The sequence below is a fragment of the Fulmarus glacialis genome, unplaced genomic scaffold (assembly GCF_000690835.1).
Source record: "Fulmarus glacialis isolate BGI_N327 unplaced genomic scaffold, ASM69083v1 scaffold14714, whole genome shotgun sequence".
Taxonomy (NCBI): Eukaryota; Metazoa; Chordata; class Aves; order Procellariiformes; family Procellariidae; genus Fulmarus; species Fulmarus glacialis.
In genome coordinates, this window is record NW_009206193.1 from 1 (window position 1) to 16,649 (window position 16,649).

At 41.9% G+C, this 16,649-nt stretch overlaps 1 protein-coding gene across 1 annotated transcript in view; it reads right to left on the reverse strand.

The window, feature by feature from the left end:
- Window positions 1-151: 151 nt before the first annotated feature.
- The window catches only part of DIP2B (DIP2 disco-interacting protein 2 homolog B (Drosophila)), a gene marked incomplete at its 3' end in the record, with an annotated part of 33,718 nt that continues 17,220 nt past the window's right edge, over window positions 152-16,649 (reverse strand). The window contains exons 10-33 of the mRNA XM_009575660.1: window positions 16,358-16,481; window positions 15,717-15,826; window positions 14,870-14,972; window positions 13,770-13,834; window positions 13,403-13,496; window positions 12,701-12,820; window positions 11,785-11,899; window positions 11,019-11,158; window positions 10,664-10,800; window positions 10,270-10,350; window positions 9,645-9,772; window positions 8,752-8,866; window positions 7,572-7,773; window positions 7,048-7,157; window positions 6,827-6,907; window positions 6,160-6,283; window positions 4,984-5,105; window positions 4,245-4,356; window positions 3,664-3,773; window positions 2,889-3,019; window positions 2,134-2,302; window positions 916-1,086; window positions 333-394; window positions 152-209 (exon numbers count right to left, since the gene is read on the reverse strand). Of these exons, the coding sequence (XP_009573955.1) occupies window positions 152-209; window positions 333-394; window positions 916-1,086; window positions 2,134-2,302; window positions 2,889-3,019; window positions 3,664-3,773; window positions 4,245-4,356; window positions 4,984-5,105; window positions 6,160-6,283; window positions 6,827-6,907; window positions 7,048-7,157; window positions 7,572-7,773; window positions 8,752-8,866; window positions 9,645-9,772; window positions 10,270-10,350; window positions 10,664-10,800; window positions 11,019-11,158; window positions 11,785-11,899; window positions 12,701-12,820; window positions 13,403-13,496; window positions 13,770-13,834; window positions 14,870-14,972; window positions 15,717-15,826; window positions 16,358-16,481 (2,784 nt within the window). The remainder of the gene's footprint in view (window positions 210-332; window positions 395-915; window positions 1,087-2,133; window positions 2,303-2,888; window positions 3,020-3,663; window positions 3,774-4,244; window positions 4,357-4,983; window positions 5,106-6,159; window positions 6,284-6,826; window positions 6,908-7,047; window positions 7,158-7,571; window positions 7,774-8,751; window positions 8,867-9,644; window positions 9,773-10,269; window positions 10,351-10,663; window positions 10,801-11,018; window positions 11,159-11,784; window positions 11,900-12,700; window positions 12,821-13,402; window positions 13,497-13,769; window positions 13,835-14,869; window positions 14,973-15,716; window positions 15,827-16,357; window positions 16,482-16,649) is intronic.

Sequence of the window (16,649 nt, forward strand, 5' to 3'; positions counted from 1 at the left end):
TTCCAACCCAAACTGTTCTATGATTCTCTTCTCATGCCGTGCCTCAAGACTACCTTTCCTAGCTACACATCTACATCATAAGGGGCATAAAAAGCAATGTGTGGTCATCGGATGCTGTGTGCCATGCCTCTAGGTAGTAACATGAAATTACCTTCCCAGATTCTGAAAGTAGCAGGCTTTGTGGAGCTCCTCTTTCCACCAAACGTACTCTGAAGGTAAAGAAAACATTGTTAGGGAAAAAGAGCTGAAATCTACTGAGAGGTGTGACAGCTCAATACCATCACAACATTTTATACAGAGTTATTAAATAAGTTTAAGTAAACTTACTATACCTGTCATGTCTCAAGGATTTCAGATCTACATACACTGTGGTGGGATCAGGCCCAGATGTTCCCTGAAGAGTTAACATTTAAAAAAAAAATTAACGTATCTACAGAAGTCAGGGTAACTTCTGCCTGAGCTCATTTCCAGGGGTTTCTTACTGGCAGCAAAATTCATATTCACATTTCCCCACCCTTGCAGTTGCACTAAGGGAAACACTTCAGTAAGCAGGCTATTTTCTCGCTATACCAAGTGTAACACCAGCGTGGGATGCGTCTTTGGGGAGGGGGGAGCTGCCATGGAGATGGCCCAAGCACTCTCAGCTATCAACCCTGGGGCAACTAGTCACTGTTTACATGGAAATAAGCAGTTCTCTAATGTCATGTTTCAGTTGTTTTGAGCATCTGTGATAGAATCTGGCAGTTGAAAACAAGAGAAGCTGCTTAAATCTTGTGCCAGCTGTTCTCTACAAAGCAGATGTTGCGCTATGCTAGTTAGTGCGTGCAGGTTAGGAAGTCTGCCGATTCAGAATACAACGGAATCTGGAAATCTGACGCCAGTGACAACACATGCACTAGAAAGCACTCGCGTTACCTGTAAACAGATAGCAACGTTGACTCTTGATCCGAAGGTGGTGCTTACAGCACGAGACGACAGGCCAATGTCTTTGAAGAGTTTGGAGAAGGAATGAGTGAGAGAAACTCGCGGCCGTTCCTCTGCAACTACCACACAAGTCCGGACACAGGACAGATTAATTCCTCGTGCCTGGAAAAGACGCAAATGAGTGCAAAGGACGGTATATGGTGATCACCTCTGCCACACTGCACCAAGATCTTCCCCTCTCAAGAAGTGACATTTGGTTTTTGTCTCTGGAATTCCAGAGAAATCACTTGAGAAATGCAGGACAAACCCTGTTGTTGTATTCAGCTTATTTCCTCTTTCCAGCTTCTATTTGTAATTATAAAACGTATCTGACCAGAGCCTAGAAATACTGCTAGAACAAAATATGCACTAACAGTGCTCCTTCCTCTGCTACAGAACATAGCATCACATGCTTCTGCAGTGCTTTTCAGCTAAGATTACATCTGTTATTCGCTATTTATATAGATGGAAACCAAATCAAGTGAGAGTAAAGTCATTTGCTGGGATTACACTGAGTCTTCAACAAAACTGGGACCAGAATCCATTATTATTTCTAGACGTGATCATTAATGCACTGAACCGCACTAGCCAGTTGTTTGAACCTGTGCATTATTCTGTTTAACTGGTGACGCACAACAAAGCAGACACCTTCAGAACTCTGCCACCAACAGAACAAGACTGACTCTTAATCTCATAGATGGAGTACACTATTTCAGTAAAACCCACGCAAAAAGCCACCTCAAGCGTTTTATGTAGCTTTTTTTTTTCCTTCCTCTCATCTCCAAGGAGAAAACACCTCTATTTAGCAAATCGCCTAACATGTGTGCTTTACATCATGTGCTGGTCTGAGCCTTCACTGCAGACTGTTATATAAGCAATTCTTCTGCATAGCATTCTGCTGCTGGCATCCTCTCTTTAGGGTTTGCCCAGCAGTCTCTGACACTCACTGGCAACGTGCTACCTACACTGCAACACATACACCCTACTCAATTTCAATTCTTTTAATTTCCTGGGGTTGCAAACATTTTCTGTTGCTTTTGCTTTTTGAGCAAGTTGTGGACTGGAGACTTCTGCAACAGGAAGACTGTTGTATTTAGCAATCGTATCGCTTTGCTTTACTACCACAGTTTCCTTAATTTATTAACATAACATTCAGGAAACATTTCTTACCTTTAACATTTCAACTTGGTTTCCAAGTCCCTTTGTGCACAGTTCCATGACTGAATAGGAACAGAAAGTGTCCCTTATTTTATACTGGCTGACAGTAGATAACCAGAGAAAAAGATTGGATTCCAGCTCCATAGGAGGAATTAAAATTGACTGGTGTCCAGAATACACACTGTGAAGAACATTAAGGAAGAAAACAGTTTTGTGTAGCATGTAGTTATCTGTAAATTAATATTCACTGTATTTTCATGTTACATTCCTGCTAGGCCAAATGCAGGTCGTGGGACTCTGCATCTGAGGCAAACTGATAATAGCTCCAATGCCCACCTTCTCTAGCAACATTGTTTTAGAAATACAACTTACTGTACAAGAATAACAATTTATACACACACAAATGTGCACACATACTGTCAGAGTGAAGGAAGAGAACTGGCTCAACCACAAAGTTTACAGAACGAAAACTCCCTTACTGCAACATATAATCAAGGAAGAAAGGCAAGAGAAACATTCTGGAGCCAGTACTATTTGGCAGCACAAATACGCATAATCAAGATAGGATAACATCTTGCTAATCTGCAGGAAAAGGGAACACATTATTGTCAGTTCAAAGACAAATTCTCCCCTTACTGTAAATTAGTCATTTTGGTAATGTCAACACAATCTCTCTGTAATTACACCAGATAAAGACATGGACTGCCATTTCCCATTTATAAGCAGCCAGGAGTTAAACTTTTCCTTTTTCCTCTCAGACGTCATACCTGCAAAGGCACCAGAGCACAAAACCTAGTCCACAATAGGGGTCAAGACAAATTGCAATCTGCCGAGAGGAGTAGAGTTCACATTGAAGCTTGATTGCCCTGCAAAGACCACTCACTGCTGCGTGGGACATCTGCAACACAAGAGACAGAGAAACTGTGCTGAAATTTAAGGACATCAAAATAGGACTTCATCAACACAGGCAGGTAAGAACAAAGATAGGTTTGCCTTGATAACACTCGTCCATAAACCATGTTTCTTCCTTTATCTTCCATAGCAGAGGCAGAGCATTGCAGAACCCTCTGAGCCATAGTAAACTAGAAATACTGATACCAATATCTATTGCTTAAAAGCTTTAGGCAGCTCAGACTCCAAACACCTTAATTAATGACAGTCTAAGGCTTTCATTTTTTACTTCCTTATCTTAGTTTTTGTCAACTGCATTCCTATCCTGCTGGGGGGAAAACAGAAGTTCACAGCTCTGCTACTCACATCGCTCACTATTCTCCTAACAGGCAGCTCTCCAGTGGGAGGCAGCAGCAGAATTCCTGATGCCCACTGTAGAGACCTGTCTTCCTATATTGCAGAACTAATTCTTCAGCACAAAGTCCCACTGCATTGTCTGCAACGAATCCATAGCTTTATTGAAAGAAAAGCATGGTCTTTATTTAAGCTACGAGAGCCAGCTTTGGTGGAGGTCAAGGGGAGAGGTAGTTCAGAATATCAGCCAAAGACAAGACACCAAAACGCCTGTCTTCTAAAACCATTTTACCGTACCTTTACTCCTGTAAGCATGCCTGTTGTGGAAACACTAAAATCTAGATATGCTAACATTTCAGGCGTAGGTGGCTTATAGATCTGAGACAGCCGCTTCCTGGGCAAGTCATCTGTACAAGAAAGGAACAAACGTGATTAATTTTTGATTACTGAACTGGTATTTGAAAGGAGAACACAACTTTCAAAAAGCCTGAGATGGACGATAAAGCTTTCTATTAATTCTTTTTCCAAAAGAGACAGACTAATATATGACACGACTCTTGCCAAAGTTCCCATGTAGAAAATTAATTATTCTCAGAAAAAGGGAGAAGAGACCAACTTACTCTTGTCTAAGGAAATTAACAGTTGTCTGCAACATGGCTTTTCAGTAAAATTATTTTCCGTCCATAGCTCAACAAATGCAGAAGAGATGTCAGTAAACAAGGTCAGACCTAGCTTGTATCTTGGATAGTTTTTCTAAATATTCAAACAAATTCTGAAGAGCCATCCAGTTAGCATCTGAAATGTGGGACAGTCCCTTTGGAAGTCAATGGCAATGCCTACACAGAACTTCAAAAAGTCTTTTAGCCCATGGACCGCACCTGTGTCAATGATGGTTGGCCAGGTTTTCACATCTACAGCAGCAGCTGCCTCTCTGGATTTCAGTAGTCTCATTAAGGTCTGGGTTGTGAGAATACAGGCAGCTTTGCTGACCTAAAAAGATAAACACTTACTAAAAAACGAGAAAGACAAAAGCATGTCCCGGTGACACTGTCATTGCAAGATTTGATGTTCAAAGAGTGTATTTTACCATCTGTAGCCAGCTTCCCCTAACAAACTTGCATTCATTTCTTTGGCTTTTGCAACACTGCTCTCTACTCTTCCTTCACTAAAACGCCAAATGCAGACTAAAATGCAAAAAACCACATCAGGACCTTTAGAGCAGGTGAGAACATTACACAGTCTACATCTAGCTTTCTCCCCATGGTTATAATGGGGAGGCATCCTTTCCCGGTTACTGGGCTTGGAAAGTAACTAATAGCAGGATCTGCACTTGCCCAGCAATATGGAGTGTCAATGTGAAATTTTAAGTGCTAACATCATGTTAGTATCTCTCAGAAACCAGCTGTTTCATAGCAATTCGTCTTGCCACATAAGGAGAGGTGGTTCTCTCTTGCATTTTATGAATGAAAACACTGTCCTTCAGTTACAAGATGTGCTTCAATCACTGCTGTCATGTAAACAGCATGGGAGTTTGGACAGCTGTGTTAACCACTCGAGTCTGAGAGGCCAAAGCAAGAGTGCTCCAGCCATGCTCTCAGCTACAGCCCCGTTACTCACTTCCACGATCATTCGCACAGTGGGCAGAGTAGCAGTGAGGCTCTGAGCATGAGGTGGTCTCACGGTCACAGGGATGCAGCCAGCATACAAACAGCCATAGAACGCGGTGATTAGCTCAATGCCTGCAAGGACACGATAGGCTGTAGTGTAGGACACTGGTGGATGGACACCCTGGTGACACCAGCGTTTCCCCTGAGTACTTTTTCTCCAAGCATCTGTTACAATTTCCGTTAGAAGGTGGTACACACACTAGTCACTTCCACAGCACAGATGTGCAACATAAACAGTTCAAACACCGAGGGCAGCACAACAAGGAAGCTAAGAAAGCTTGGGATAGGGGACTGGGAAAGTAGAAAAGACTGACCACATAGAAAACCATATCCATCTTACAGCAAAAGAATGTTCCAAGTGTAAAATGACTCAGAAGTCAGTCAGGACAAAACAGAATTGTCTGGCAGGGCAGGAAGTACACTGCTAGGGAGAGGTGCTCTCTGGTGTGTGAGCGTCTTACACACGCCAAGTGATTAAGCTGTGTGCTACCAGCCACAGCAGGCAGCCTGCACGTCCCACTGTTCCCAGCCTACTGCTGTAGAAAAGGCATCCAACAGTCTCAGATGAAGTGCCCATTTTCTGCACAGCTGAAGGTGATGGCACCAGTCTCTACCAGAAGCCACCCTGCCATTTCTCATAGCAAACTACACGCTTTCCCTGGATGAAAAGTTGCCAACTGGCAACGTGACTTGAGACAAACAAGATCCGAATAGACCAGGAGCTGAGCAATCTCTGGTAGGGTGACTAGCACAATTCTCCAGCACATGCAGTGCGGTCACAAGTTTGATAACTTTGCAGTGAACATGTCATACCAGAGGATCTTTGATAACTACAGAAGTCTTTGAAGTTTTTATTCTAAACATCATGACACAGCAAGATCTAGCCAGGAACGCGAAGGCACAAATCGGCTTTTCCAAAACTCTAGAGAATCGAAGTTCTAGTCCTGATACTGCAAGACTGAGGACAGCCCTCTCTGGAATCAAAACTAGATTAGTGAGTTATGCAGTCCCTAGGGTATCACTGTTTCAGTTCTCTCTCCTACATTTCCAGATCTCAATGAGATTTCAAAGAAAGACCATTCTGCATGTCCACAGTGGGATGCAGTCATTATTAAGACTTGCTTACCAGGAGGATAAAGAAGCACCACATTGTCTCCTGCATTGAGATGTCCTTTGTCACACAGAACTGATGCAATTCTCTCCGCTTTTTTGTGCAACTGAAGGCAGGTGGCTGTGCACACAGTAGTTCCCTTGAAAGGAGACAAAAATGCTCTAAACAAGGCCTGGCACAACACATGTGTCAGTGAAATGGCTGCTCCTGCAAAAAAACCAAACTTGCTTGCTAGCGTCAGTCTATAGCTACTAGTTATCTATACCTATAGGCTGCTGGCATTCAATGAGACATTTATCCACTACAATATCAAAAAGATAGAGATGGGGTTAGATCTGCTCTAGAAAATTCTACCTTCCAGGGAGTCAGTTCAAGTCTTCTTGCACCAGAACCTTGCCAGAATATACTCAACAGGGATACACCATTAAATGATACAGGAACCAGTGGGACCTACAAACACGCTCAGTTTTAAAATGAAGCACTGAACCATGACAGTCATTTAGATAAAGTGACCTATAGGTTCAAAAGGTTCAAATTTTAAGTTACAAATCTATGGGCAAAATCCGATACAGAGACTAAATAGAGGACACTGGAGCGGGCAAAATATTTTAAACAGTCTCAGACTTGTGCTGAACAACATGCTGTGGACCTTCAAAAAACAACAACTCAGCACAGACTGTACCTTGGCATTTAATAAAAGGAAGAGTGGGTGATCAGGAGTTGCTTGAGCTCTCCACTGTAACACCTCTGTCAGGAACTGGTGCTGAAACAAAGAGGCAGTAATTAAATGCTAGTGTTTCTACTTCAGAGGCAGTACTTAAGTTCACTTCACATTGCTGCTTTGCATTCAGCTGTCGGGTAAATTCTTTTCCCATTCTCTACCCATAACAAATACTGATTTACCTTTTTAACTAAATCATTGTCTTCTATTTGACCAAGATCTCTTCCAGAGGCTTGAGCAATACGCTTCCCAGCAACCAGGTTCCCCACCATCACAGAGGCAGGGCCAACGCCTGTTGATAAAGAACAGCCACATGAAATCTGGACTTTTAATGCAAATGGGAAGGAGCTGGCCTAGAACTGCAATCTGCAGGACAGCAAAGGTACAAAGATCGCCTGTAGGATCCCACTGCTCCTGGGCATGGGTACAAGAAGAGAAGTAATGAAACCTCACTGATACAGTCCAGAAGGCATTGCTAGTCTCCTATTCATCAGTAGAGAGAATCCCAATGAGTTCAAAGATAGGAATCAGAATTCCTCAGTGACACATGCAAAGAGAGGCCTCAAACACGCCCCAGCCACAGGCCACAAGACAAGCTCTGGCCCCAGCAAGTAGGACACTCAGCGTCGGAGGCATCACACAGCTTCCTAGGTCTGAGATTGTGAACTTCAGTTTACTAACATTTATCAAAAGGGGCTCATGTTACCTGGTTGTTTCTGCCTGGGTTTTGGCAAGTTCGTCACACACGTGTGTGGGCACATGAGGATGTTGCAGGGATGCAGAGAGCCCTCCAGAAAGTGCTGTTTAGTTTGAGAGATATGGATCCCTCCCAACGGAGTTTTTGGCAATGTATTGGCTGGCACAAGAGCAAGGCAATATACACCCACTTGGTGAATGCTGTCAATTGCCTAGAGAAAGGAAAGATGGTCACTTGAATTCTTGGTACTGCTGGAGACAGTCTACTGTTACTGGTTGCACTGACATACTGCAATACAAATCCCTGCATTTATAAGGTACCGGGGAGCAAGTCAGTCACTATCATTCCCTTTCACCTCTGTAACATCAGCGAGCCCTATGGTAAGAGTTAACTGCTTGTTAGCATCACTGCCTTTATAGTTCATCTCATCTACAAAAAATCCATTTTTAAATCTTTCATGACCAAAATCCCAAAATATACACAGTTGCTTGATGAATCATGTGATTTTGAGCTTAGGATTTTATCCATCTGTCTCCTCTGAACCATCACACACTGCTCCTTTTTGTTCACCTCAGCATTTAGGCATCTAATACATTATTCAGACCACCAGATACTTCCCTGATTTTTCTCTCCAGTTTGCATACTTCACAACCTGAAACACCATTCCCAAGAATGACATACATGCAATGCAGGCAGCTCTCAAAGTATTTGCTACTCATTCTACTTACTTAGGACTACACTCAGTCAGCTGTTTTAACCTTTTTCTGCTTACGGTCTCCCTGCTGAAAATAAATTGCCAAAGACAAGGGTGGCTTTAAAGCATAACTTTGAGCACCAGCATGATCCAAGACTAAAAGCAGAACTCCTAAGCTTGAGCACTGGATCTGCTTTGCAGTGCTGAGAGGCAACTGTGTTTCTCTACATGGTCATCTTGCTAGCATAATGCTGACCACTTTGTCAGAGCCTACACTATTCTGTGTTGCAGCCACTTTCCCAGGACCTTCAGGACATAACAGAACAGCTTGTACACAGCAGATGTACCAGCTTGTGACCCTGTAAAAATACCTTGCGCCAAGAGGGATCATGAGCCTGTGCTCTTTCCATCTGGGGCATGCTGATGGCCTCTTATCTGCCCACACACTGAAAAACTGCACAAACTCACCTCGTCCATCTATGTAAGCGGGCTTACCTGCAGCACTCGACTCATCCACTGAAAACTGTCCTCTTCAGATGCATCTGGCCTCTGCTCTGCAACCACCACAATCCTCTCATCATAGAAGACAGATACTGAGAACACAGCAATCCTAAGGAAAAGAGGAGAGCTATATTGGCACAAATTCCAGTTTTACTCCTTGGGAACAGGAAGCCAAGGAAACAGACTAAAGACAGAACTCATAAAAAAACCCATGGGGCAAAGACAGAGAGAAAACATTAGCCAACTAAAACTGAGTCAAACCCAAAAGACTTTGTGAAGTATGTAAGGGATTAATTCCACCTTCTGATGAAATTTCTACATAGCATAGTCCCCTGTCCTCTCAACCTACTATCATATTTCTGTTCCAACCTGTGGCAAATCACAAATGCAATAAAAGCTTTAAAAGTATCTACATGACGTAGGAGGCTTAAAATCTCCTGTTAAGTCTTAGAGACACGAGCTCCAACCCTGCCTGAAGATCTAGAAAATTATATCCACAACTGCTAAATAAAATTAAGTACCTTTGGACATTAATGAAACTCTTCATTGCTGCAGAGCATAAGCCAGCAGCTAACTACTGGAGACTTAAAAGTAAATTCTACAGAGACGGAGAATTAAATTCTCCATGTGGCTGACTTATCTTGTTACTTGAGTCCTTCCCCTAAAGTACACAGACTTGATGAAAAGCCAGACAGGACAGTGGGGAAAACAGACCTGTGTTGGCCAGGATCAGGCCAATTACTGTCTAAACCAAAAACATATTTACTTTAACTGAGCTACCCAAACAAACCAGTTACTGAAGAGAAACCAAAGATCATACTAAAGATCCTGTTTCACTATATTGCATGCAGAAGCTTATGGGGAGGGGCAAGGTTTATTTTACTAACCTTCCTCTGTAAACTGTTTTTATTGACTCTACTGCCAATCCAGTTGCTACAATGTCATCGGCATTATGTCTACGTCCGCTAACTGTCAGCAATCCATCCATTTTTCCAACCACAAATACCAAACTGCCCTGAAAGATAAGAAGTGAGTATATATAAATATCAGTGAGTAACTTACATAAAGCGGATATTCAGATGTCTTTGATGACTTGCATATTTCGTAACTATGGCTAGATCAATGGAATTTGTATAGAACACGTTTTCTTTCTCTTTAAATTACATCATTTATGACTAAACCAGGAGAAGCATTCTAGCCACTCAGTGAGACAAGACACTCCAGCACGCATATCAGAACTGCCATAAAAAAAGCTTCTTACACTTGGTTTTAGAAGAATTAGCATTCTAAAAATGTAACAAGCAACACAGTAAGGCACTGTAATGACAACATGCTGGAAAAGTAAGGGCTCCCACTGGCTCAGGCGAACCCATTAACTCTCAACTGTCTTATCCACAGCAAGCTATCCTTACACATACTTCTGTACCCAAACGCTTTTCTTTCAAACGTTCAAGGCTATTAGCACGAACAAAAGAATACAGCAATGCAAGCTCAAAAACTATTATTACGTACAGGTCCAACAAACCCCAGCAAGCCAGAACGGACAAATGGCACATCACCCACTGGAGAGCCAGCTGAGTTCACAGGGATAACCTGCAACAGAAGGGAGGACATTGGAGGTAAAGTGGATTCGCCTGAGGATAGAAAAACATTCCCCACATCAAGAATTGCACTATATGTGAGTGAAGTGATGAGGAGAAGGGGAGGGAATCCTTGGAACAGTCATTGTTTTAGCACTGTGGGAGACCTTTGTGAAAGAGGAACATTGAATATATCTAACTGTAATGAGTTTTTCAGTGTATCTTTTTAAAAAACATTAACACTTAAGCTACAAAACCGAGAGATTTACAAGGCTATCAGTTCTACACAGGAAACAGGGAAAAAAGACACATTCTACTATACATACCTCAAATGTATTCTTTGTCACCCCTGTCAGCCCATAATACATCATTCCTCCTGCTCTGGAGCTGACACAGATCTCACCAATCTCATCTGTTTTACAGAGCTGAGGTGGTCCATCAGGTTTCACTATACACATCATTCCTAGGACGAATTACGCATTGTTAAAATAGTCCCCAAGATTTGCCTTGTGTAAGAACTGACACATTTAACCGTGACAGATACGACAACACAGCATGGGACTGCCTAACCTCCCCCAACGCTGAGGCTGAATATGAGAGAGAACATTGACCGGTTCTTTTTCTAAAACACTCCAGACCATTCACAAAAAGGTCTTATAGGAGACTCCTGCACATTTTTACCTCCTGGCATCACGTGGCCAACATCCTGGACAGTGAGAGCAGAGTTTTTATCTTCAGTGTTGACACGAATCACACCAAAACTCAACCCATTCATGGACAGGATGGCTCTTCCAGGCAAAGGTGCCCCGGGGACCCCAGGCCTTTGAAGGACACAAAATCAATACACTGAATCAGGCATACAGGCTATTATTAGACTCGGATGAAGATACCGCAGCAACAGAAATATGCATATTCCAGTATCTCTTCTTTGCATAAAAAATTTAAAACTATGAGGTGGCAGTAGAGATTGCCTCCCAGAAGAGCTACATTGATCAATAAATAAGAAACGGTATTTTTGGGCAAGTGCAACTCTCCTTGCAGCTCTTTAGCTTACCCCATGTTAAACACCAGCTCCCAGGCCAGAAGATTACAGGGACATTTATTACAGAAGGCAGCAATGGACAGGAACAGACTATGAAAATGATTGTCCAAAGTGATATCAAATTTAATCTCATATTCAAGAATACCACACTAGCTGCGTAAATCAAGAGCAGGAAAAAGCAGTGCACAGTTCTTACAGGCACTGTTGAGCTGTCATGCATCTTAGAGGAAAAAAAGCACTCGTATCTTAGGAGAAATGTTTAACAACTTAGCTACTTGAATACCTGAGCAGATACAGTAGATGTCAGTGGAGCTTATTACATGCTTAAGTCAACTATGACCAATCGATGTGTGAAAAAACCTCAGCCTGGATCACTTAATCTAGCAAATGCTGTACACCCATTACCTCCGTATTGCAATAGTCATCGCTTCTGGAGATGTGGCACATGGACAAATTGCCTCTGGTTTAAGCCCGTGGCTCTGAAACAAGCTCAGGAAGGCATCACATGAGGAAACAGACCCTGGAAAGAAAGAAAATATGCCACTATGACTTTACATAATTTGATTTAAAAAACTGTCTGTAAAATAACCTAGAAATAAGTGCAGTGTATTTGCAGCGTACATATACTGTATCACTTCTAAAAACTCCAGGTAGCATCTTCCAAGATACCAGCCACAAAGGAGCTTAAGTGCCTACTGAATGTGACTTGGGAACAGGCGTATTCTCTTGAACAAGTCTGCTTTTCTACCCCAGTTTGCTTCAGAGTTGTTACATGCTCACCATACAACAACAGGCTTAAAATACTTTCCAAACCTCCAACAATTAGTGCATATATGTAGGGTCTGTTTCCATGCAGCATGCATAATCAAAACAGCTCTAATGGTATTCCAAGTATCCCTTGCAGTTGGTGCCATCCAGACAAACATTCTTTAAGCTTTTCACTAACAGCATTCCTTGCAGATTTTTCTGGGCATTTTTTCCCCTTCAAAGTTCTTCTTAAAAGCCTTTACCTTACCCTCTGTGAGCAATTCAAAACCAATCTCACTGTCTCCCAGAATTCTGTTTTACACACAAGAGCTCCCCACTCAACCCTCCTGTTTCTTACTTTGCAGTATCTTTCACAACTCATACTCAAAGGATGAAAGCACAGAAAACCCCTTGCCCTGGTGCTCAAGTACCACAATCCACAGCTCTGTGTTACTACACAGATGCCCTAACTGATATCTTCTCAGAAGTATCTACAAAAGGAGTTAAGCTTGAGCTTGTGAGACAACTAGCTGAGAAACCTCCCTCCTGAAAACAGCAAGATGTGCATACTCACAAGGATTTGCACCATCAGTTACAATCAGCATGCGTAGAGAACTCAAACTGACATCTCTTTGGTCTCGATGGGCCATCATGGCCCAATGCAAGTCTCGACACTTGACTAAAGCAACTTTTGCTGCAAACCAACACACAAAAAGAAAAACCATGTAAGGACAAATAAATGCTTTCCATGAGTCATTTTCATATGACTACACCCTCCAACACTCCCAAATGAGAAAATTCTCACTAAAGCAAGCAAGTCTTAATTAATTGAGCCTGCAGTAACAGCAAACCCCAACATACAATAGCATCTGCTGTGGCATACTGGCCATTTGCCCACCACCTGAGCCAGGGTCTGTCACTATTGGAGCCCCTCCTCCAAAACGCATAAATCATTATCACCATCTGAATGTCCTTATTCAGATGAGGACTGGGGGTGAGGACTGGGGATCAATGGATCTTGCTGTGCTCAACTATTTTCTTGGTTTCATAAAAGGCATTGGCTTCAAGTACACAGGTCATGAGGTCCCCATCAAGTTCGCTGACATTCATGTGGCATTAGGACTTTGTGCATATTTAGAAATAAATTAGAGTTTTGGCCCTTGTGATTTGTCATGGAAGAGCAAGAAGACAGGCTCTAAAGCATTTGAGATTTTAATGCCCCTCATTCATTTATCCTGAGAACTTCAAGCTAAAGTTGTGGAACACACGCAGTTACCTTTGTGGGCATGAACTCTCTGCACCCATGAGAGTGGACAGGTTTTCATCACAGAATAGGGCACGCTGATAGTATGCAGTTTGTTCATTACATTCTGAAAAGTTGAACAAGATTTTTAGAAAAGAGCTCACAAAACCTATTATGAAGCAGAAATAGGAGTCACCCTCACTCCCCATCAACCCCTACCCCACCATGAATTCCCATAAGTTTACTGAGGATGCTTTTACACTTCCCTCCAGAGAACTGCAGATCTAGTAGGGAGAGAAATGGTTCACATAATAGGTAATGGTCCTCAACCATCTCCCCAGATGTTGCAATTATAAAGAGTTACGAAACACTTCAAAAAGTCCTTACAGGCTCAACTCACCGTTAGAATGCCATGCCACAACCCTGCATCCTTCTTAAAATCCAAAACATTCACTATCGTTTCACCTGGGAAAAGAAAGTTGTAGTTTTTAAATGTGCCAGGACAGCTGTGACTACTATTTATGCTAGAATCTGCATACAATTGAATCTGTCATTTGAATCTGTCAGATCTGCTCCAAGAGGTACACATGTAGCAAGCAAGTGCAGAGCCTTGTTTGTCTGATTATACGTTTTACTAGTCAGAGCTCCTTGTTATGTAAAATAACACAACTGAACATCAATTTAAGAGAAGGAACACATCCCAGAAAGTTGCAAGAAAATTACATTCCAGCCTGTGATGTACATCAGTAGAACAGAAAGGGTCTTAACCTCATTATGCATGAGCAGTAGCACGGGAAGAGAGTAGAGAACATCATTCAAGCACTGACTCCCAGAAGCAATGGAAATTAAAGTGATGCCTTCCAAAAGACAAACTCTGCATTTTAAAGTACTATGACATACAGCTCTGAAAATAAAATTTCAGTCATGGATATATAAATTAGCTTGATTTACAAGGTAGACCAGACTAAAACCATATCCTACAGCAGAACTCTCTGTACTCCCACCAGCAATTTCCAATCTCCATTTCTCAGTTAGCCAAAAAGCCTCATGCGACTAGTGTAGAACCAGTTTATGCAAGAGGTGCTTTGATATTTACACACGCGATCAAGAGCAAAAGTTTGGAACTACATTTTAATGGGTGATCAGTACAGTGAGAAGGAGACTCAAGCTTGTTGGAAAATGCTCCACTTTTGATTCATCTGGTCCCCTTTTGATTCATCAGAATAGACTTGTTAACTTTCTAGACACGATGCAAATCCCACTTTTTATTCCTCTTCACTATGTCAATGAAAATGACGTAGTTTGGGATGGAAAAGATTACAGACAGTCTCCACTTTTGGAGGAGAATTAATCTGCACTTTTTTCCTTTTTTTTCTTTTTTTAAGTAGACACTATTGTCTATTGGTTACTCATAGACAGCTGTTAAAAATATGAGAGGCAACCACTGAAAATGATGTCGCTGAACCTTCATTTCTTTGAAGTTTCTGTGACATCACCTACCTTCAGAATAGTTGCAGGCCTGAGACAAGGCTTGACAGTGAGACAGCATGGCAATCCGAGACACTGTAACACCCATAACACTGCCCTCTTTGCTCGTCTTGTACTACAGAAGAGAAAAAAATTCAGGGTGTGACTCTGGATCCCATGTGTGAAGGAAATTAAAATCACAGAATCCATATTAAATAAAGTTCTGTTCCTCTAAAGCTGCTGAGACATACTCAAAAAAGTACCTGCTTGTAGAAAGGTATCAGCAAGGTTCACTACAGAAAATATGGTTATTCAGGTAGCAAACATGTTCAGCTAACTCCAGAGATATATGAGATAAAGATGGCAGTTGAACGTGTTTCTGTTTATTTCACCGTTACTACTTCTCACAACATTTCCTCCTGCTCCCATAAGTAAACTGAAAAGCCAATTTGTAATTTTAGAACAGTCAAATTACTGTTACTACTTAAACCATTGCAATTCCTAGAAGTTGCCTTACTGAAGTGTACAAACAAAAATAAGCTCTGCTAGGAAGAACAGAAAATTTGAAATGCTGTTGGCTTAAGTAGTTTCAGAAATCTGTGTTAGCAAGTACACTATCTTAGAGAGCTCAGTTGTCTCAATTACTAGCTTTCTGGAATAAGAACAGTGTTCTCCAATTCATTCTGAGCAGCACTCAAGGCCACAAAGATATTCAAAACTAAAATAAGCTTCACAGCAGGTTGTACACAGCGGAAGACTTGTTTCAGTGGCTAGAAACTGGGAAGTTTAAGGTAGCGAGGTGAAAATATTATCTCTCTGGTGATTAGAACATCAAATTCAGCTCACGGAAACTACTTTCTATTCCCCATTCACTACTTACCTCAATATATGCTGGCTCAGTTCCTGCAGCTGAGATGTTGGGCTGCCAGTCCTTAGGAGATTTGGAGAGATATTTTGAATCTGTCACAACCCATTTGAGCCTGGGCCAACCTAGAGCCAAAATTAAAGTAGAATACTAATATCAGTTTATTTATTAAGGGATTTATATTCTGCAAGAATACACCAAAACCCCATCATTTGTCCAAATTCAGTTACACAAGTAAAATACCAATCCAAGCCAAGCTACTAGCCAGAAGGTTCATCTCATTTCTCATCAGGGAGTTCAGTGGGCAACAAGGCACTTCCTCTACTCAGGAAAGATCCCTGCAGTATTTCTAAATATAGCTTGTTGTATCATTAATAAAACTGGTTTTGAACCTGCCAAATGCCACTGAAGGGATCTGAGGACAACCCTGGCTTGTAAGGTGGATTCATTGTGAATTCCAGAACAACAAAGCAATTCTGTCAGACACATGGATCAATCTACACCATATGCATAAAACCTACAATAGGTTAAGTGATGGTACCAGAAAAGCTGCTCACTTTGCCCCCCCAAAATGCATTCAGACTTCTGACAACCACTTTCAGACAGTTCAGCTATAGCAAAAGTACAATCAAGAGCAAGTATATAACTGATCTAACCTTTAAACTGCACAATTTCTCCATTTTGGGTTTTTGGAAGCCCTTTCAGACAAACTTCAGTGGTGAGGGCCAAAGCAATACCACAGCTTCCCAGCAGAAAACCAATCTGCTGACCACCAGCATCCTGAGGGAAGAGAGGGGAAAAAAGTCATTCCTGTTTAAAGATGACATAACTCAGCTTTTCCCTTACCAAAATCCAAGGTTTGGTAATGCTCTGGTAACTGGATGGTAACATTATGGATCACATGGGGAGGAAAAAGAAGAAACAACCCATGCCGACAAACACTCTTTC